The following is a 22,201-nucleotide window of genomic DNA, read 5'->3' as shown; positions in this document are numbered from 1 at the left end:
GTCTTTCTGATCCTGTTCCACGGGCAAGGGTTTGACAGAGGGGCCCACATGGACTAGTCCACTTTCACCACAGTAAGACAGAGTGAAGTTTCTATTTGCCCAGTTAAGTGGCTTTAACTAAATTAAACTATTTTAAAGTAAACCTCTCAACTCGTCTTTTAAAGGATTCTTGGGGGGGAAAGCCTGCACTGAAGATAACATACAAATATTTTCAAAGATTTTATTTTTCCTTTTTCTCCCAAAGCCCCCCAGTACATAGCTGTGTATTTTAGTTGTGTGTCCTTCTAGTTGTGGCATGTGGGATGCCGCCTCAGCATGGCCTGACGAGTGGTGCCATGTCCGTGCCCAGGATCTGAACCAGCGAAACCCTGGGCCACCGAAGCGGAGCACGGGAACTTAACCACTCGGCCACGGGGCCGGCCTCACAAATATTTTTAAAATACTGTTTCTCATCCTTATCCACTTAAGAATTGATCATTCCTCCACCTCAGTGGAAATAAGAACCCTGCTTCTACACAGGCTCCATCTCCCCCATCAGATGATAGATCCTTAGAGAACAAGGACACTTATTTGTCTTTTAGAACAAGGAAGGCCTGGCAGAGAGACGTTCACTACATGTTCAATGACAGCGAATGGAGTGGAAAGTTTGGTGAACTTGGAATCAAAAGCGCTACATTGTTAGACGCTTGGAGAGGGAGAAATGCAGTCCCACACAAAAAGAACTTTCTCATAGCAAATACTTAATTTGATAATATATGCTAAATGTGGAACTTTAACTTTTGTCAGTAATTTCATTTTTTATATAGTAAAATCCAGTTTATTCAGAACAGATACAGGAAACCAGGTATTTTGGTTACCTCGACATAATGGTTAATGAAAAAGCAATAAAGGATAGTTGACCAATTTTTAAAGTGTTAATACAACAGCATATGTTAATAACAAAATTATATTCTATACAATCTCTTCTATGAGTCAGATAGTATTCCATCATTATGAACACCTACCAATACGGTACAGTGAAAAATTTATTTAGAACTTTCTGAATAATTGAATTTTTATGTAAAATGAAATTACTAGTGCTAAGTCTAAATGTAGGATTAAATTAATGGGGAAAGAAACTAAAAACCAGGAGGAAAAGGTAACTGTAACAGGAGACAGGTAAAGGGTATTTAGTTGAGCTTCAAGTTCAAACTGTTGAAGATTTTATTCTTCAGAAAAGCTGGATAGCAGCCAACTGAGTGGAAGAGCGCCAGAGGGATGCTTGTGAACAGAGGTGGAGCTTGGTGAAGAGGGTCCTCTTGAACCCACCCAAGACATGGCCGCTGGTACCCACATCAACAACACATTTCTAGCATAGAGCTGCTGCTATCAGCCCTCCAGGGGTGTGACTTTACATATACATGTTTATATCTACATAGAAAGTAAGCTTGAGAAAGACACGACTAACAAAATCTAATTTCTTAATACTGCAGCCCCTCAAATGATCTGCATATAAAGCTCTATCCAGATATCTATGTACGAAGATGCTGGAAGGATGCCCACTAAAGCACTGTGGTAACCTCGGGGTGGGAAGTGGGAGTGGGGCACGGGATGGAGGACCATTATGGTTTGCTCTGTACACCTCTCTGCTGTTTGGACCTTACCACAAAAATACGTTCACACAGCATTTGTAACTAGAAAAGTTAAATATATATCTAGTCTTCTTGGGTGAGGAAAGAAAAGAAAGATGTTCTGTGAAAGTTCTTAAAGAACTGGACCCCATCATCCACTGTTGCCTCAGATTCGACCCCTTAAAGCTGTTCTCCACGAAAACAAAAAATAAAAAAGGACACTCCATTAATCATGACATTTAGAGTAACAAGAAAGGACCCACCTTTCGTATTTTCTGGCACACCAAAATTCCACACCAAAATGCTATTAAATCGAGTTAGTATTATCAGTAAAAAATATGCTCTATTTCCCATTATTTATGAAGCCCTATCCTTTTCTTTCTTACCAATTACATTCCCTATCATTTCCAAAATACACAAACTGTTTTCAATCAACAGATTTCTTTATTACAGCGTGAAGCATGCTTGTTACTGCCTCTTTTCTATATTGAATCCTTGATTGGACAAGCATTTTGAATTTCACATGGACTATGATTGCACATATCAAACAAATTAAAGCTGCCAATCTCTTTTTGGAGACCATCCTTTATATACACTACCACTGAGGAGTACCTGAAGTGTGTCTGCTTAGGAAAAATGGGGCAGGAGTGAAGAAATGATTGCTGTCAGACTGTGCCATACTATCTAGCTGCTGTGACATTCACTCAGGTGACTGCTGTCCCTTTAAATCATATTTGTTAACTCTGATGTCAAAACCAACCAAGTAGTCTTTATAACATTGAGCATTCTTCATAATCTTAAAAAAAAAAGGACTTGCTAAACCTGAAGGGTAAAAAAGTCCAACAGATCAGAGAGGAAGAGGAGAAGGCACACTTGGAATTCTCTAATAAACTTGGCTTTGGATGCTGGGGGTGGGCTGGGGTAGAGGCAGTGGTATTTTTTCTTTTTCCCCCTCTAGAAAATGAGGATATACTTTAGGTACATTTACAGCAGCTCTCTGCTGAGGAACACGAAGAGACTTTCCATGAAGTGGCACCGGAAAGAAACTACATTTCATTCCCAGGCAAGGTCAGCACTCAAGGTTTAAAGTCCAGAAAGATGAACCAAAATGTTTTCCAAACTTGAAGAGAGATGCAATCCTGTGGTTAAAGCAGAGTTACTAGTTTTTCAAATGAGAACTAGGTGGAATAAATACTTTACAATAATTAATTCTAGAACATTACCTAAATTATTAAGACAAACTTCGGTTAGACATTACTAAATATAGGGCTTTTGCCATCTTACAAGCTACGTGAGATAGAGTCAGAAGCTTTCCCTATTTGAATTGTCAGCCGGAGGTGGGAATATTGAGGAAAAAGGACTCTTCTTTGATACCTCCGTTTCTCCTAAGAACCAGGGACTCTTAAGGAGAGGGTTCCAGATTCAACTTTGGAAACTATGAAAAAAGCTGCAAGGACATACAGGGGAAAAGAAAACTTTCGTAGAACCAGTCTTCTTGCTATTTTTAACGAAGGAGTTTGGTTGGCAGCTCACCTTTTTTTTTCTCCCCAAATTGTGAAAGTAAAAGCACTAATTTCCACAAGATAGTTGAACTTTTGCGAGCTCAGCAACAACACCCTGGCCTCCTGACTTGCCAAGAACTAGACGACGGGAGGGAGTAACAGTGCTGAGGTCAGGCAGCTGTGTTGGTTTTATTCATTCACTCACTCCATGCTTGGCAAAACAAGGATGAAAACGACAGTGACCAGCCCTAGCTCCAAGGAACTCACAGTTTAGTGGAAGAGAGGTGCACGGGAGGAAGCAGATAGACAAAATCTCCAAAGCGCTACATGAGGAGGTGAGCACCTAACTCTACCCAGAGAGCCAGAGAAAGGTCCCATGGAAGGAGCCACATTTGAGCTGGGGAAGCATGAGCAGAGCTGGAGTGGACAGTCTGAAGAAACAGCACAAGTTTAACTTTTGAAAGAAAACATACTGGTCTTCCATTTCCCAAGCCTGCCTTGATATCAGCATATGTTAACGTTTCCCAAGTATGGGTAGGCTTTTAGTTTAGGTACTTCTGTTGTATGCAATTCTAGTACAAACTCCTTCCATAGACAGCGCTCGGATACCAGTGTCTGACAGCTAGACACAGTGGCCGATGGGGGTGCATACCTTCTCTGAGAATTTTAAGGAGCTGAACCCTTCCTTCCCTAGAGCAACCTGACATGGGGGACACATTACAAGGTTCACTAGGTTCATTCAATTGCTCCAATCAATGCATTGGTGGCCTTATCAATGATTTTTTGGGGGAGGAGGGGTAACAGATATTTCTAGCATAACCAGCATAGGATTTAGAAGCAGAAAGTTCTGTTGCTGTCCACGTGGGAATTTCCCTGAGGCTCAGTATCTGTAATGGGTGAAAACAGTAAGAATGTCTCCTAGAAGCAGCCTGAGGAGTAAACTGAGATACAGTGCATGTGAAGGACCTGTGCTGAGTCTAGCACGTAGTAGGCACTTGGTCTAGGGTGGCCACAATGTTATGCTCTTTTATTGATGTATTAACTGCCTAGGGTGGTATGAGACTTTAACTGTAGCCTTCCCCCCTTGGAATCTGTGAGGAACTACTCAGAATTATTCAAGTTGACCATGACTGGAATAAAGTGCCTTTCGAAATGCACAGTATTAATACTATCCATAAATTAAAGTTACAGATTTCATAATATCATGTTGTAAAAAGCCCTAAGTATTTATTGGTGTCAACTACCTAATTTCAACACTTCTTATGTGCTTACTATATGTAAGACAGTAAGTAAAACAGACATACAAATGCAAGAACATTTTATATAATTCAAGAATTCTAGGATATATATAAGGACATCGGAATTCAGGTAGAAAATAGCTCTTTAGTTGTTTGTTATTAAAATACTTTTAAATCTGAGCCCTAATAACCATAATTGACTTTGTGAACTTCCTGGTATACTCAAATCTTTACACATAGTCAACTTATTAACAAGTATGAAGTGGCATATAACCATTTCCATTTTGAGGGTAGGATTAATTATCACAAGACATTTAGTAGCTGAAGGTCTGTGATCTTCAGTAGAATCCAGCTACAAGGTATGTTCTGTCCAGCTGATGGTGTTCAGTTTTTTTTAATTTGAATGCACTTTTAATTTGAATGTAGGGGATGCACTCCCCAGCTCCCACCAATCAACACCTCCCGTGATCTGTCACCCTGACATTTCATCCTCCAAGGGCTGGCGTTTACAACCCCAGCACTAGACCATAATGCAGACGGAACTTGATTCAATTAGCACCTAGGGTACGCCCGAAGAGTTGACAGTAGAATAAATTCCTTCAAACATCAAATATTTTAGGTCATGAGGGTTTTAGTGATTTGAAAATGAATTCTATGTTGCCAAAAAAGACTGGCAGGGAGTTATTAGTTTGAGGGAAAAATTAGGCATAACTTATTTATAAAGGTTCCAGACAGGATTTTGCTGACATAATACACCAGGTTTCTTTACTTTTTAAGGGAATTTTGGAAAGGTTCTATAGATTCCTTATATGATTACAGTCATGCGTCACTGAACGATGGGGACATGTTCTGAGCAATGTGTCGTTAGGTGGTTCTGCCATTGTGTGAACATCACAGAGTGCACTTACACAAACCTAGATGGTATAGCCTACGTCACACCTAGGCTATGATTACTAACCTTATGGGACCACCGTCATACATGCGGTCCATCATTGACCTGAAACGTCATTATGCGGCACAGGACTATACAAATAAGAGTTCTGTATTATTATACACATCACTACATATGAAGTAAGTTACATTTATTGGATTTCAACTACGTACATACAGTATCTTATTTACTCTACATACTAACTCTAGGAAAGATAGGCATTAGTAAGCGTTAGTAAATTATTCCTGATTCTGCAACATCTCTTTGAGGACAGTTGGAAAACTCAGAGCATGGCAATCTGTTGGAGAGTTAATAGAGATACAACAGGAACCCAGGTTTTCTAAGCCCCAAGCCTATGGGTTCTCCACTGGCTGTAACCCCTGGATGAAGGGTTTGACAAAGATGAGACCTGGAGTCTTTTTTTTTTTTTTGAGGAAGACTAGCCCTGAGCTAACTACTGCCAATCGTCCTCTTTTTGCCGAGGAAGGCCGGCCCTGAGCTAACATCCATGCCCATCTTCCTCTACCCAACATGTGGGACGCTCACCATAGGATGGCCCCTGCCAAGGCGTGCCATGTCCGCACCTGGGATCCAAATGGGCGAACCCGGGGCCGCTGAGAAGCAGAACGTGCGCACTTAACCGCTGGGGCAGCAGGCTGGCCTGAGACCAGGAGTCTTTTCAGAGGATCACCTACAACCCTGTGTAACTGGTCTGAACCAGAGTTGGGGCAAGGTGGCTCTTTTTCCATCACCATGAATTGGAATCAGACATGTCATTTAGTTTCTTGGCATATTAATATGCTGATATTTTGCTGAGGATTATCTAGTTTCAGGTTTTGTTATTTTATAGATAATCTTTTGAACCAAATGCCTCCTACCTGAAATATTTCATAAAAATATTTGTTACTAATCAAGCTTTTCTATGTGCATGTTTTGGGGTCATTGTTTTTTTTTTTTGAGGAAGATCAGCCCTGAGCTAACATCTGCCGCCAATCCTCCTGTTTTTTGCTGAGGAAGACCAGCCCAGAGCCAACATCTGCACCCATTTTCCTCCACTTTATATGTGGGATGCATGCCACAGCATGGCTTGACAAGTGGTGCGTAGGTCCACACCCAGGATCCGAAACGGCAAACCCCGGGCTGCCGAAGCAGAACTCGCAAACTTAACTGCTGCACCACCGGGCTGGCCCCTTGGGGTCAGTTTTTAACACAAAATGATTTCTTTAAATATACCCAGATTCTATCATTTTTTTTGTTTGTTTTTTAAATTTTTCCTTTTTCTCCCCAAAGCCCCCTGGTACATAGTTGTGTATTTTCAGTTGTGGGTCCTTCTAGATGTGGCATGTGGGACCCCGCCTCAGCACGGCTTGATGAGCGGTGCCATGTCCGCGCCCAGGATCCGACCTGGTGAAACCCTGGGCTGCCGAAGCGGAGTGCACGAACTTAACCACTGGGCCACGGGGCCGCCCACCCTTTTTCAAATATCATTTTTAAATGAAACACAATTCAAGAACTAAGATGACTGTATAAGTTATTAACTTTTAATCTAAGAAGACAGGTTGGTTTTATGTGATTGAAGGGATAGGAAAATAAATAAATAGGGATTGTTCTTATATAGCAGTGAGATTTCATTAGGTTACCATTAAATACATTCAAAATTAAAAAGATGAGTAGCATAAAAGGAAACTCTTATAGACTTTTAAAATAATTATACCCTTGGGGGCTGGCCCCGTGGCTGAGTGGTTGGGTTCGTGCACTCTGCTTTGGCGGCCCAGAGTTTCGCCTGTTCAGATCCTGGGCGCGGACATGGCGCTGCTCATCAAGCCATGCTGAGGCAGCATCCCACATGCCACAGCTAGAAGGACCCACAACTAAAATATACAACTATGTGCCAGGGGGCTTTGGGGAGAAAAAGGAAAAATAAAATCTTTAAAATAATTATTCCCATCTCACAAGCCAGGTTACAAGTTTTGAATAGATAACTACTCCACACTGGCAATTAAGCGCAAAGGCTGAGAATAAGGAACCGCTGTAATTCATTTACAGCATATTAACAAGGAGACTGGAACAGTGAAGGGCTAGAGAGTATGGCCTCTGAGTCCCACAGACCTGGGTTGAAGATTTGTATTGTGCCACTTACCAGGTAAGCAACTCAATCTCTCCTAGCCGCAGTTTCCTCTCCTCTGATAAGAATACTGTACTGCAAATCTGAAAGTTGCTAGGAGAGTGGATCTTAAAAGTTCTCATCACAAGAAAAAAATTGCAACTATGTGAAATGATAGATGTTAACGACTTAGTGTGGTAATCATTTCGCAATATATACATAGATTAAATCATTAGGTAGTACACCTTAAACTTATACAATGTTTTATGTCTATTATATCTCAATGAAACTGGGAAAATCATAGTACAGAACTCAGAGTTTTATTTTTTGTAAGGTTAAATGAAATGTACATAAAGTACTTACTGTGATGCCTAGTGTATAGTAAATACTCAATAAAATATTAGCTATTCATTCCATACCTATTTATAATAAAGATTTGAGCTGTTCTGTAATCAAAAGAAATTTGCCCAAGTTAATATGATATCTGTTTAATGGTATTTATAATCATAATCATTATAGTGCTATATTGTAATTAGGCACAAATGATAAACTGTTGGTATAATTGATTGTAATTAGTACACAAACGATCTTTTTTCACAGTTTTTCTCTTCTTTGTTCTTGATCTAACATGTGATCAATATTATGATCAACTGTTCCCCTGATTTAATAGTTGTGTGAGTTTGACCACATCATCTACCCTCTGTAACATTTCCATTCCCTCTCTGTGAAATGGTAATAATAAGACCCATTTCATAGTTAAGATCAAACACAGTAAAATATAGTAAAGTACAAAAAGTAAATATAATATATATAAAGACGTAGTAAAAACGTAAAGATAACATACAGAGAGACATAGCAGAGTGCCTGACACATAACTGATCAATAAATGACAGCTGTCAGTGGGTGGGAGCATTACAGTTTGTCATAACAAACAATATAATGCTCTTCCCCTATGGAACCTAATGGCCATATTCTCAAAAACTTTAAGTCTAGGAACAAGCTCCGAGAGGCGTGAAGGTGGGAAAGAATTTCAGAGCAGTGGTTTTCAACTGTGGCTGCACCCTGACATTAAAGAAAGTACACTGATGCCTGGGTCCCACCCAGAGGGTTGAATTTAAATGGTCTGGAGTGTGGCCTGGGCATTGGAGTTTTTTTAAAGCTCCCAGGTTAGGGTTTACTGGGCATTTGAGATGGAGAACCTCTGCCGGAGGATCGGCTGCCCAGGTGAAACTTGTTCTTGGTTCTAGGGACGGTCGAGGGAGCCCTAGTGAGTCTTGCTTATTTGTGGAGGAGAGGAAGTAGAGAGGAGGTCCCTCTTCATTCTCCCCGGGCACCTTAAGAGGAAATAAGTCAGGTGTGCTTTTAGGGTTGGCCTTAAGGGCACTTTTGTGCATATGTCATTTTAGGAACAATGGGAAAGTATCCCTGCTCTAAATGTGACCCATCACTACTTGCTGATGCCTGACATTCCTTGAACATAAAACAAAGCAAGTCTGACAGTACAAATAACCTTGGAAAGAGTAATACAATCACATCACAAATGAATTTTTTTTAAAGTACAAATCGAGGGTTTCTCCTTATTTTAGAGCTTGGGAGGGAGGCAGGTAGCAGGAGGGTTCTGGATACATAAGGGACACCACCCAAACAAGATGGGGAAGAGCAGAAACGGAAGTGGGCAAACCACAGACTGATATTCCCGAGGTCACAATTTTGCTGTGCGAGGAAAGGAGTTATGCAGGAGCGCATCTGTATGGAAGCCCCAGTCGCAAGGTAACGGAAGGAATAACTCGCAGCAAACTTCTAACAAGGGCATCCTCTCTAAAGGGGCAGTGCAATTACACCATGAGGAAGTTGAAGACATCCTTCTCTGAACATGAAAAATATGACGGCCCTCTGAGAAAGGAAAAGCAACATAGCGATGGAAAAAAATCAAGCCTCTAACTGTGGTTCAGCACCGGAGCCAAAGTAAGAACAGTATTTCAGTATGTGAAAAAAACTAGCTCTTTCTGGGTGGTGGCTGTCACAGCAGTACATATGTATCAAATCGTGCCAGTGATAACACAACCTTGCAAATCTCCCCCTTGTAAATACCTCAGATATGGTTCTATTAGTTTGTCATGCATCTTCGACATATACTGATGGACAAATAAGACATACTCCAGATAGTCAAAAAGCTGTTATGATACAGCTGTTTTAATTTTTTTTTTAAAGATTGGCACCTGATGGGCCGGCCCGGTGGCACAGTGGTTAAGTGTGCACGTTCTGCTTTGGTGGCCCGGGCTTCGACGGTTTAGATCCCGGGTGCGGACATGGCACTGCTTGGCAAGCCATGCTGTGGCAGGCATCCCACATATAAAATAGCAGAAGATGGGTACAGATGTTAGCTCAGGGCCAGTCTTCCTCAGCAAAAAGAAGAGGATTGGCAGCAGTTAGCGCAAGGCTAATCTTCCTTAAAAAAAAGAAACAAAAAAGGTTGGCACCTGAGCTAACATCTGTCGCCAATCTTTTGTTGTTGTCCTTCTCCCCAAAGCCCCCCAAGTACATAGTTGTATATTCTACTTGTAGGTCCTTGTGGCTCTGCTAAAGTGGGGTGCTGCCTCAGCATGGCCTAATGAGCAGTGCTAGGTCCATGCTCAGGATCTAAACCAGTGAAACCTTGGGCCACTGAAGCAGAGTGCACGAACTTAACCACTTGACCACGGGGCCGGCCCCTAATTTTAAATTTATTTAGTATTTCAGGACCCATTTTTTGTTTTGCCATTTTATCCAACATTCTCATTTATGGTGTTTCCCCCAAAGAAAGATCATCTCATAAGCATTGATCTTTCAGATTTTGTAGCTTTTCATCTAATTTTTCTGGCACGATCAACACACTGGGGTTTCTTTTCCCAGGTGATTCACCCACCATCATCTCCCTGCAAGTGGACACTGGCCCTCGCAGCCACTTCTGTCTCCTCAGAGTGCTCACTCACACATTTGGTCCACTAGGATGAGATGGAGAGTCTAGCAAAGAATTTTCAACAGTATTATGAATGTACCTGTCCTTTAAGGGTTTATATTAAACTTCTTATTTAGTACTAATGCATAATTGATACAGGGAACTTTCTAGTATGCTCAACTCTACTTAAATCTATTTACAGTGTATCAATTATGTAATAGCTATTGAATATTGGAAGGGAGAGGTGCCACAGAGATGACAGTCATTAGATTAGGGGTTGAAAGCTGCCAACCTACCAGCTGAAGCTAGCTGGACACTCTGTTTGGACATCACAGTATCAGAAAAGTTTTCGAAACTGAATGCCTTTAGGGAAAGCTACACTAATCTTACAATTTATCCCAAAGGACTTCAAAGGATTTTTTGCACAGCGAGTTTGTTTTTTAGCAAGATATTCTGGCAGCAGTGTAGAGGACGAACCTAAGAGGGGATGGTTAGATTCAAGCCACATACGTCGTCTAAAATTTTCTAGTAGCCACATTAAAAAAAAAACAAAACAGGTGAGGTGGATTTTAAGAATGTTTCGTTTAATCCCACACACCTAAAATATTATCATTTCAGCATGAAATCAATATAAGAATATTAATGAAGTGTATTTGATACTTATAACACATCTCAATTTAAACTAGCCATATTTCAAGTGCTCAATAGCCACACGTGGCTAGTAGCTACTGCATTGGACAGAACAGGTCTAGAAGCAGAAAGAGCACTAAGATTTGTCTAGGAGCCTGTTTAGAGGACTGCCTGAACTAAGGTGTAATAAGTGAAAATGGGGGAGGGAGAGAGCCACAGGATGGACTTAAGGGGCAAAAGCAGCCTACATATCTTGGAGGTGGACTGGATGTGGAGGGAGGAGGAGACGGGTCTGTAGGATGATATCTGGCTTGGGTGACAGGATAGATGGAGAGTGTCACTGACTTGGAAAGGGAGGGCAAAAGAAACAGCTTGTGGGGAAAGAGGAATACAATGCCTTCAGTTTGGGACGCACTGATCTTTGAGAGATGTTCACGGGATATCTAAGTGGACATATGGGAGCTTATTAGGTATGTGAGTCTGAAGTCAGTCTGAAAGAGGACGAGATTGGTGCAGTGAGATTTGGGAGTCCTTGGTGTGTAAGGTAGAGATGAGGTCATCCATGAAGAATGCACAAAGAGGGAAGAGGATGGAGGGAAAACTGGAGAAATCAATGTTTTCAGTACAGCTTCCCTCCTCACCAATTATAAAAGTACATATTGCCTGCCAGGAAAAATGACTGAGAATATTGCCATGCATTTCCCGCCAGCTTTTTTCCTAAAGTCATGTGTGTTAATGTCTGTGTGTGTTACTGTAGGTGAGAGTGTACTGACTGCACAGATGTGAAACCTGTTTTTCTTACTTAATCCAGACTGTAACATTTCCTTATGCATTAAACATTTTCTGTAAAAGTGAGTTTTAATGGTTGTATAATATTCTATGACACAGAGGAGGCACACATTTTCAAGTGACAGTAATGTAGAGATTAACATCTCTATACATGAATTGCGGTCTACATTTTTGATTATGTAAGAGGAAATAATTTTAAGAGCGGAAAACCATTGGGGTAGAGAGGTCAATGGTAAAATACAGACAGACTGGAAAGATTCCACTGGGCTTAGTAGCTAGGAAGTTACTGGGGACCCTGGTGTGAGCAATAGAGCTGCTAAGTGATCTAAAGGCTAGGGAAGTGAATAGCATGTATACAGCTCTCTTGCAAGAATCTTGGAAGTCAAGGAGAAGTCGGGGCAGGGAGTAAACTAATTAGAGGGGAATGTAAGATTAAGAAAAAGCTACTGTTTTAAGTTTTAAAACAGTCAAGACTTAGTGTCTCTGGAATGTCTGTATGGTGTTCCACCCCTTGCAAAGATCACCTCAAATCTCACCTCCTCCATGAAATCTTTCCCAATGAACTTGAGCTCTGCCTGATCTCCTCCTCTTATAAACAGATTTAAAATTTATACTTGGAACCTCACAATATACTGCTTAGACTAGTGGTTTTCAACTGGGGCATTTGGAAACATTTTTGGTTGTCACAACCGGCTGGGGATGCTGCTAAGACGCCTACAGTGCACAGGACAGCACCCCATCAAAGACCGACCCAGCCCAAACGTCAATAGTGCCAAGGGTGGAAAACCCTGTCTAAGAGGTACACCTCCACTGTTTGGAATTCAAGCTACTTCTCTCCCACTTGAATACCTTCTACCCGCTCTCCCTGCTTCCCCTCTTGTCTTCCATAGAACGGACAGAGTGACCTTTTAAAAGAAGATCAGATCATGTCATGTTCCTTCTTTGCTTAAAATCTTCAATGGCTTCCTAGTGCACTTAGCTTCCTTTCCCCATTTCCTGTAGCTAACAACTCTCCTGAAGGTGACGCATCTCTTTGCTATCTCTGTGCCATACCTTTACTATATATCTGTGTAAGCAGAAACGGTACATAGATACTGTTCTAATGTTGTTCATAAAATTCACAGAAATCATTTCATATGCACTTTTCTATCTGCAGCTTGCTTACCTGGAGGCCTATCTTAAGCGATGCTGAGATTTGTAGCCTACTAGCCTCCTTGAGCGCGGGGCGTGAGGGCCTCTAGAGCAGATACAGAGATGTGGAATCAGTGGGTCATGTTTGAAGATTTCCAACTTGACTAGATATGGCCAAATTTCTTATACCAATTTACTCCCACCAGCAAACGTTAGGAGAGTTCCCATGTCCTCACTCAGTATTCCCTAGCATTTATTAAAACTAAATGAAGTGGAAGCTTGAGCCAACATTTAAAAATCAGTTAATTTCACAGAAATGTCCATATTTCTGGTTCCTCTTGCAAAATCAGAATGTCTGGCAAAACAGGGCCCACATTTTCTGTAGGAAAACATGTGCTCCTCACCATGGTCCCTACCACTCCTATTTTTCCTAGACTTGGCCTGCTTCATCAGCTTTCCTGCCCAGTCCCTAAAGACATATGAGTCTGTGATCCTTGCATTAGGTGGCCATGGCACCCTATTAAAATGTTGAACCATCCCAGCTGACGGCCTTCCATGTGGCATGCTGGTGTCTGTGAGTCCTGCAGTCTGGGAGCTGGCAACACCCAAACACCCCCGGGGAGGTGATAACATATATGCAGGTCCTGTCTGTTCACTCCCAACGAGAAGCTGGTCTCCTCTTCGCCAGCAGTCTTCCTTAGCCCCGTTACTATTACTTCTAATTCATGGCTGCTACTTGCTTCTGTCCTCCTTTCCTCCTTTCCTCCCTTTACTGCCTATATTCTTAGTCCCCTCTTGCTTCTCCCATACTTTTTTTTGGCTTTTTATAAACATTTCCAGGCAATCAGAAGTCTGCACTTGAGAGCCGCTTGGCTGCTGCACACGGCCCTTTACCACATGGCACTCTGCTGTTTCATGGTGGTGGGCTTATGTGCCAATTAGAGTGTTCAGTCAGGATCGCAGTGACACTTTCTCTCTCTCACAATGGCTAAGCACGTAACAGGTGTTCAATGAAAATTTTGTAAGTTAGTTCAGGAGACAGTAGGAGCTTGAATTTCTGCTATCTATTTATTAATCGAAGGTAAAAGAGGATGAATAATTGCTAAAATTCTATTCCGCTATTTCCCAAACTATGTCCTGCAACTAGATAAATATGTAGAACTGGCTTGAAACAAAACTAAATAGATTTCTGTATTAAAGGACATCTGAGCCTTAAATATGCCAATATACACAGACAAAGCTGTGAGGGGCATAGAATGTGGCAGTTTCTAAACTGCTTTGGTCAGGGAACTCAGGAATACTAATGGAACCAGAATTACATAGAACACAGATTGGGAATGCTGTTCTTTGTAAATCACCCTTCAATTTTTCTTTCTTTCCCTACACTAGTCTACAAAGTCTATTTTGTTTCTAACAATATAATTATTTTCCTAGGAAATCTTGAGTTACATTAAAAAAGTTCTTATTATTCATAATAGCCAAGATATGGAAATAACCTAAGTGTCCATCAGCAGAGGAATGGATAAAGAAGACGTAGTGTATATATTACTCAGCTATGAGAAAGAAGGAAACCGTGCCATTTGCAACAACATGGATGGACCATGAGGGCATTATTCTAAATGAAATAAGCTGGACAGAGAAAGAGAAATACTGCATAATATCACTTATTTATGGAATCTTTTGTCAAAAACTGTCCAACTCGGGGGCTGGCCGGGTGGTGCAGCGGTTAAGTGTGCACGTTCCGCTTTGGCGGCCCAGGGTTCACCGGTTCGGATCCTGGGTGCAGACATGGCACCACTTGGCAAGCCATGCTGTGGTAGGCGTCCCACATATAAAGTAGAGGAAGATGGGCACGGATGTCAGCTCAGGGCCGATCTTCCTTAAAAAAAAAAAAAAAAAACGTCGAACTCATATAAACAGAGAGTAGAAGAGTGGCTGCCAGGGGCTGGGGGACATAGGGAGAGGTTGGTAAAAGGATACAAACGTTCAGCTATAAGATGAATAAGGTCTGAGGATCTAACGTATAACATGGTGACTATAGTTGATAACACTACACTGCATAACTGAAATTCACTAAGAGAGCAGAACTTAAATGTTCTCACCAAAAAAGAAAAAAGATGTGAAGTGGAAAAAGAGTTCTTAAAAGTAATTCTTCCAATAAAGGTTAGGTAGAATATTTCTGCTTTATTTTTCCTCGTTCGGGAATTTCAATAATAAAGTTTTTTACTAAAAATGGTTTCGGTACCTTTTGTTATCGAGAGCTGAAAAATAACCAATTGGTTGATCAAAGCCAACAAAAACAAATCTACACACCTCTGAACAAATCCTAAACTGCAAGTAACATCAGATCAAAATGAACAAGTCTCCACCATCATAAACAAAATAAAAGGCAACTCTACAGCTGAGTTTCCATAAAGCACACAACAGCTTTTTCTCCGGGAGTGAAGTGCTAACCCCACGTGTGAATCAAGTTCGGAACAATGGGCTGCCTAATACCCTAATACGAGCTGCGTTCCTGAGTCGCTGACAAGGCTGAAGCCATTTCACATCTTAAAAATGGTGCAGTGGGACAAATGGTTGTACCTGATTGTCCTCTTCTTGAGGGCAGAGACTGTGTCCTAATCATGCTCTGGATCTCTGGAGGCCTCCCCAAAGTGCCTGTCACACAGAAGGCACCAAGTAAACGAAGTCAAAACTCATTGATAGAAAAGAAAAGAAAAAAAAGAGCAAACTCAAATGTCCTTGTTCTTATGAAATTGAAAAAGTCCTTTTAAAGCCTTTTTGGGACTAAGGCTCAAGTAGCTGTGAGGGAGTGCCCTTAGCTGAGCTGGTAATATTCTTACCACCTTCACCTGGGCCAGCCTGTCCTCTTAAGAAGAATAGCTCATTTAACCCCTGTACAACAGGGGCGCAGTACTGGCACCTTCTCAATTTGAGGATGACAGCTATTCCATGATTTACTGCTGTCTACTGACCAATGAAGACTAAGACAATACCACCAAATGTGACAGGCTGAACTTCTTACAGATTTGAGTTTTGATACTCACCATATTTACTACTAGTACAAATCAGGCTGAGGAACACCTACCATAAATCAGATATCTAATAGTAACAAATTATGCACCCATTACAGATGACCTTTGGAACTGCTCAAGGTACAGTCACAATCATGCATTAAAAAAAGCTGCCTTTCACTGTAATGTGTGAATGTATGAAATTAAATGAGGCTTGCAATGTAATCAGTGTGGTTGGCTGCTTTAATATATTCCATTTCAATTTCAAATCACCACAAACCAAGAGTGACGAATCTAATTTGATCAGTTGTTCACAAAAACACAGAAAAGCAAATGTGGATCTAGCAACACAGCCAGATTCTTAAAGGAATTAATATTTTCTACTACCACCAGAAGTCCTTAACGTATTTTTTAAAAATAGCAAATAAAAACAAACCCAAACACAATCCTTTCCTCATGAAAAAATTCAATCCTCACCCTCAAAAATTCACGAGCGGCCAGCCCTGTGGCCTAGTGGTTAAGTTCAGCACACTCCACTTCGGTGGCCCAGGTTTGGTTCCTGGGTGTGGACCTACACCTTGTCAGTGGCCACACGTGGAAGAATGACAACAGATGTTAGCTCAGGGCAAATCTTCCCTAGGCAAAAAAAAGTTCAAAAGATATAATATTTAAATAAAAGGTGTATTTAATTTTTTAAAAAGCTGATGACATATTTCAAGTGTATCAAAAGAAAACAAAAATCAAAAGGTCTTATTTCTCACACTTAGAAACAACAAGGCAGGGCTGGCCCCATGGCCAAGTGATTAAGTTTGTGCACTCCGCTTTGGCGGCCTGGAGTTCACCAGTTTGAATCCTGGGTGTGGACCTACACACTGCTCATCAAGCCATGCTGTGGCGGCATCGCACAGAAAAGAACTAGAATGACTTACAACTAGGTTATACAACTACGTACTGGGGCTTTGGGGAGGAAAAAAAAAGAGACGACAAGGCACTTGGAACCAATGTGGAAAGTTCTCCAGCACTGATTATTACTATCCAGCAAGAGTCTATATATGAACACAATTCTTAACCTCCATCCCTACTATAAGTACGGGGCAACACAATTTACAAATTTAGTCATTGTCACACTCTAGGTCTTTAGGGTCCCTTAGCAGCTGCTTAGCAAAGCCTGCAACAAACACCATGCTGACATGGGAATGACGTTGGTGATCCCAGTTACCTTTTAAAGTTGTGGTGTTCCTTACATTCTCTCTAATTAATACACACTTTTCAAGGCTTTAGCATTTTCCTCTAGTCTTGTGTATGTTATTTTCAGAGGAAAAACATGGGATGTTTCTACGAGTTGGACCCTTGGTAGAGAGGGGCCTTCCAAAAGGCTCCCAGCAGTGAAATATACACAATCTAGTGTCACTTACCAAACAGTAGCCAGAGTTTCATAAATCATAAATCAGATCACGCCACTCCCCTATTTAAAAGCCTCCAAGAGCTTCCCACTGTACTGAGGATAATATTCACACCCACCCCTCAATGAAGCCCTTCTTTTGAGATCTAGCCCCTGTCTATCTCTCCAACTTCATCTCATATTACTTCCCCCTTACTGGCTATCTTCCAGCCATACCTGCCCCTTTGCTATTGCAAGATGCTTCAGCCGCAGGCTCTTTCCCCTTGCCCTTGGTCTAGAATATCCTGCCTACAGACTTCCCTATGGCTGGTTTCGTCTTGTCATTCCAGTCTCAGCTCAAACACCACCTTCTTACAAAGAACTACCTATCCACTTCCATCAAACTGCCTCCCATTTTGTCCCAATAGGGGTTGTTCTTATCTGAAATTATCTTGTTTGTCTCTTTCCTTCTGTAGAATGTGCCATGAGAACAGACACCTTGGCTATGCCTGGTGCATGAGGCCATCAGCAAATATTTGTAAAATTAAAAACAAACTTAAAATACAGCCATGTGTCACTTAACGATGGGGATACCTTCTGAGAAATGTGTTATTAGGCGATCTAGTTGTTGTGTGAACTTCATAGAGTGTACTTACACAAACCTAGATGGTATAGCCTACTACACACCTAGGCTTATATGGTACTAATCTTATGAGACTACCATCGTATATGGGATCCGTCGTTGACCGAAATGTCGTTAAACGGCACGTGACTGTACAGAATGATAATATACACTATGAGACGCACTGTAGTGATATAGATGTTTAAGGATTTCTTTTTAAATAGCTAGGGAGTATGCCGTAGAGGAAGGGCGAGGAGGGGGCGTAGGGTAAAGTCTTTGGAGTCTTCTGGCCCAGGTTTCCATTATGGGTCTGTACTAGATTTAGATTACTATCCTATAAAATAGCTTAAGCTGACCTCAGTTTCACATCTGCAAAAGGGGAAAATCACATCTATTTAGCAGATTATTACAAATAGTAGCATTACCACTTGTGAACAGTCAAATAGTTCACTAATAAAGGATTTTAAATTTTTATTTTTTTTAATTTACCTGACATTACCAACTACTACTAACAAATCCTCTGCAAATAAAAATGGCAAATTAATAACAAAAAATGGATGAGTTTGAATACACCAACAGGTATTATTTACCCGTGAAAATTAGGAAATTACAAAATAAATGGACAGAGACACAAATGGTACAATTTCTACAGTTTCAAACCAGGTGATGGTTCATGTCTCTATTGCTTCTAATAAAAGGTAATATATCCCATTTCTTTTTGAGACAAAGACCCAAAGACAATAAACTAACAAAAAGCTGCAGGAATTTATTAATTTACATTCAGTTGAATAAAAGGTGAATATAACAAAGGATATATACTCATTCACTTTATTCTTCAGAGATGCTTTAGCCAAATCATGTCATAAAGACATCACATAGCACGGCCTCTATCAGCATTAAAGAAAAAAAGTAGCATTTTTCCTTCTGCTTTTTTCATTCGAGAAGTAAGAAACTATGGTGGCTTATTTTATTGGGGAGTAAATGTACTCAATGACACTAACCTTTTAGGATAATGAATATCTCAAAACAGGTCACACACTTGAAGTAGTACGTCCTGACTGCATCAAAGGCACTCTGCAACCAGCCTGCTTTGTGCTACTAATTCTGAAGCTAAATAGACTTGGGGAATTATTTGAGAAGAGAAGAGTCCTATAAAAAACGTTATTAACTGAGAAATACAGAAGAATAGTAGCAAGGAGAAGGTTGTTGGATTAAAAGTACTAATTGAGAAAAAATAAGAGAAAACAGCAAAAGGAGAGAATGCAATTTATACAAGCTGGAGTGATCCAAAGCTATACTATTAGGATGGACCATGTGAAGCTGCCACTTTTTGTAAATCAAAAATGGTCAAATGTCAGCAGTTTTATATGGTTCAAAGTAGTACATTTACCAAAGCACTTAGGACTCCTTGTTACTACATAATAATAAATGATGCTCACTAACTCATGTATGAATTTTGCATACAAGTGTCAACTCTGAATGGCTTGTATTTGGGAACTTTTCACAGCAGTGTCCGAAATGGTAACTGTTAGATGCCAGACTCCATTTTGGGCAAGAAATGCTTCTGTGTTTATAGAGTCAAACTCCCAAATTTCTTTTATGGGCTGTTAAGGTTTCAGAAAGCGTGTTCAGTTTCCAGAGAGTAAGACTTGTATGGAAATTTTGAGGCAGGAGTTTGGAAGTGTTGAAATATTTTAAAGTCTGAATAAAGGCAAGATTCAAGAAGACATCAAGAAAAATAAAAGACACGAATCCACTCCATAATAACTAATATTTTAAGATGCTTAAGAACACCATTATGGAGACATAGGAATATATTATTAAAATAACCGAAAGTGAGCATATGAAGGCACATAAATAAACCTGTCACTGTAGTGACAATGTACCAGTGAAGTGGCGCGGGAAGATGAAAGGGGAAAAATTCAGGTAAACACTCCAGTATTTAAAAACAAATGGTGCATTTGGATAGCTAATGTGATAATTTGAATTACAGCATGTGGTATTCTAAAAAGGTGTGCTGCAGAGTTGCCTATGTGCTAGAAGGTGATTGGTTAAGCTTGTTCCGGGACTATTTATGATAATAAAACATCCTCATCTGCACTTATGGGAGCAGGGGGGTGTTTAAAGAAAGTGAATATAGTGATCAAATTGTTATTGAGCAAGAGCTTAAACCTGCTTCTTACCACCAGAAAGTCTTCCTGTTAATCAGTCATAATCGATATAAGTTAGTGTGGAAGGGGACAGCCAAAGTGAAGGGTTTAATTAGCCACTGGGCAAAGCAGGAGTTGACGTTTGAATCTCAATACTGTCCCTGGTTACAGGCTGACCAAATGGAGATGAAGCCCACTGACAAACTTTTTATTTCACCAATTCCAAGATGAATCTCCTCCCCTAAGTTTTAACATCTCTGAAATCAAGGTGTGTCTTACAAAAACGCCATTTTGGATTTAATAATATATGGTAATTGATGGAGAGGTTAGCTAAATGGCCACCTTTCTAAAAGTTATTCTGGTCCAACTCAAACCAGCTAACTGTCAGAGTATGTTAAATTTCTTCCATGATTGTGTAACAGCCACTAGTATCCTAGACCATAAAAAAAACCAGTCTTGTCCTGGTCATCTACACGTTTCTGATGTTTAAATACACTTTGAATTATGCTCTTTATTTGGACTAGGAATCTTGGGAAATTCTGTACATAAGAACCTTACCACTGGGATCCCCGACTTTGTTACAAAGAACACTACTGTCTGATGAAAGCCTTTGTGGAGGAAAATCTATGCAGATACAGAAAATATTCAACCTATCTTCAGCTCCTGGTGGAATGGATGATTGCCACTGGGTAAGTAACTAGAGAAAACCTTACAAAAACCTTTTGATGAATTTTACTAAACAGAATAAGACTGTTCAATACAGAGACCATGTGACGAAGGAAAAAAGGAGCTCTAGAGTCCTACGCTGCCCAATAAGGTAGTCACTAATCACATGTGACTATTTCAATCTAAATTAATCAAAATAAAAATTCAGCTCCTCAGTCGCACTAACCACATTCAAGTGTTCAACAGCCATATGTAGCTAGAGGCTACCGCAGTGGATAATACAGATACAGAACATTTCTGTCACAGGAGAAATTTCTACAGGATAGTGTTGCGCTAGACTAACATCTGAAGCTGAGTTACACCTAAGCTGCAACATTTAGCATTTGTGAATTTGGACTTGTCAATTAATGAGCCTCACTAATACTCAGGTTTCTCCTTGGTGAAACGAATATGTAATTATTATCCTACTCCGCAGGAAGCTGTGAGGCTCAGAATGCCATAAAAAGGTTAACTACCAGTGAGTTTTATATTGTTACGTGATTTGTACTTTGTTAAGGCGACTCTCATCTTGTCGCATTTTTAACGTTACTTGGATATTTTTTACTGTTTAAACTCCAAGTTTTATGGCTTCTTTTCTTTCTTTCCTTTTTTGTAAAATCACTCCTCTAGGCATATTTTTAGCAAACAAATGCCTAGAGTAACCACATGAGTAACAAAAATGAGTGAAGTGGGCTGTGGCAGCTCTAGCCAATTGTTGCTATTCAGGAATGTTGACCTAGTGTAGCCAGATACTGATTTTGAAAAGAAAGCCAGAATTTGGCCTTTTTTGGGGGGAAGATTAGCCCTGAGCTAACTGCTGCCAATCTCCCTCTTTTTTGTGCTGAGGAAGACTGGCCCAGAGCTAACATCCATGCCCATCTTCCTCTACTTTATATGTGGGACGCCTGCCACAGCATGGTGTGCCAAGCGGTGCCATGTCTGCACCGGGATCCGAACTGGCAAACCCTGGGCCGCCGAAGTGCAACGTGCACACTTAACCGCTGCGCCACTGGGCCGGCCCCGAGAATTTGGCCTTTTATATGAAATCTCCAGTTTAAAAAATATTAGCAACTAGTTAAAAATGTTAACTATTCTTCAGGCAAATTTAAACACAATTAGAGGTCATATGCGGCCCATGGTGACTACCATGTGACCTCTGGTTTCTAAGACCCTATGGTAGCTATACTTGCTTCTCCATGGTCCCATGCCTTAGAATGCCCTTAAAAAGGGTTTATGTCCTCTTGAACCAAATGTCCAGAAAAGGAGAAAAAAAAAGGATATTATTCTTGTATGACTTTATGCCCAAGTTTTACTGTAATTAAAAAAAATATTTTTCTTTTTTCATTGCTACTCCATTAGAAAATCACTGGAAACCTGGAGGATAACTATAATGTTTTATATAAAAGCCATAGGTCTCTACTGATGAGTTGAGATATTAAAAAAAGAATCCTAATTT

The 22,201-nt window shown here is 40.5% G+C and overlaps 1 protein-coding gene across 15 annotated transcripts in view; it reads right to left on the bottom strand.

Annotated features, from left to right (window-relative positions):
• The window catches only part of POLA1 (DNA polymerase alpha 1, catalytic subunit), a 286,388-nt gene that overhangs the window by 25,047 nt on the left and 239,140 nt on the right, over nucleotides 1-22,201 (bottom strand). For 5 of the 15 annotated variants that reach the window (XM_070606248.1, XM_070606245.1, XM_070606254.1 and 2 more), the window contains one exon: nucleotides 15,457-15,531. The exons of the other annotated variants lie outside the window; for them this stretch is intronic. In XM_070606248.1, the coding sequence (XP_070462349.1) occupies nucleotides 15,457-15,531 (75 nt within the window). The remainder of the gene's footprint in view (nucleotides 1-15,456; nucleotides 15,532-22,201) is intronic. 15 annotated transcript variants of the gene reach the window in all.

This window comes from Equus przewalskii, chromosome X (assembly GCF_037783145.1).
Source record: "Equus przewalskii isolate Varuska chromosome X, EquPr2, whole genome shotgun sequence".
In the NCBI taxonomy this organism is placed as follows: Eukaryota; Metazoa; Chordata; class Mammalia; order Perissodactyla; family Equidae; genus Equus; species Equus przewalskii.
Note: the sequence above shows the minus strand (reverse complement) of the source record. Positions and strands in the feature narration are given on the sequence as shown.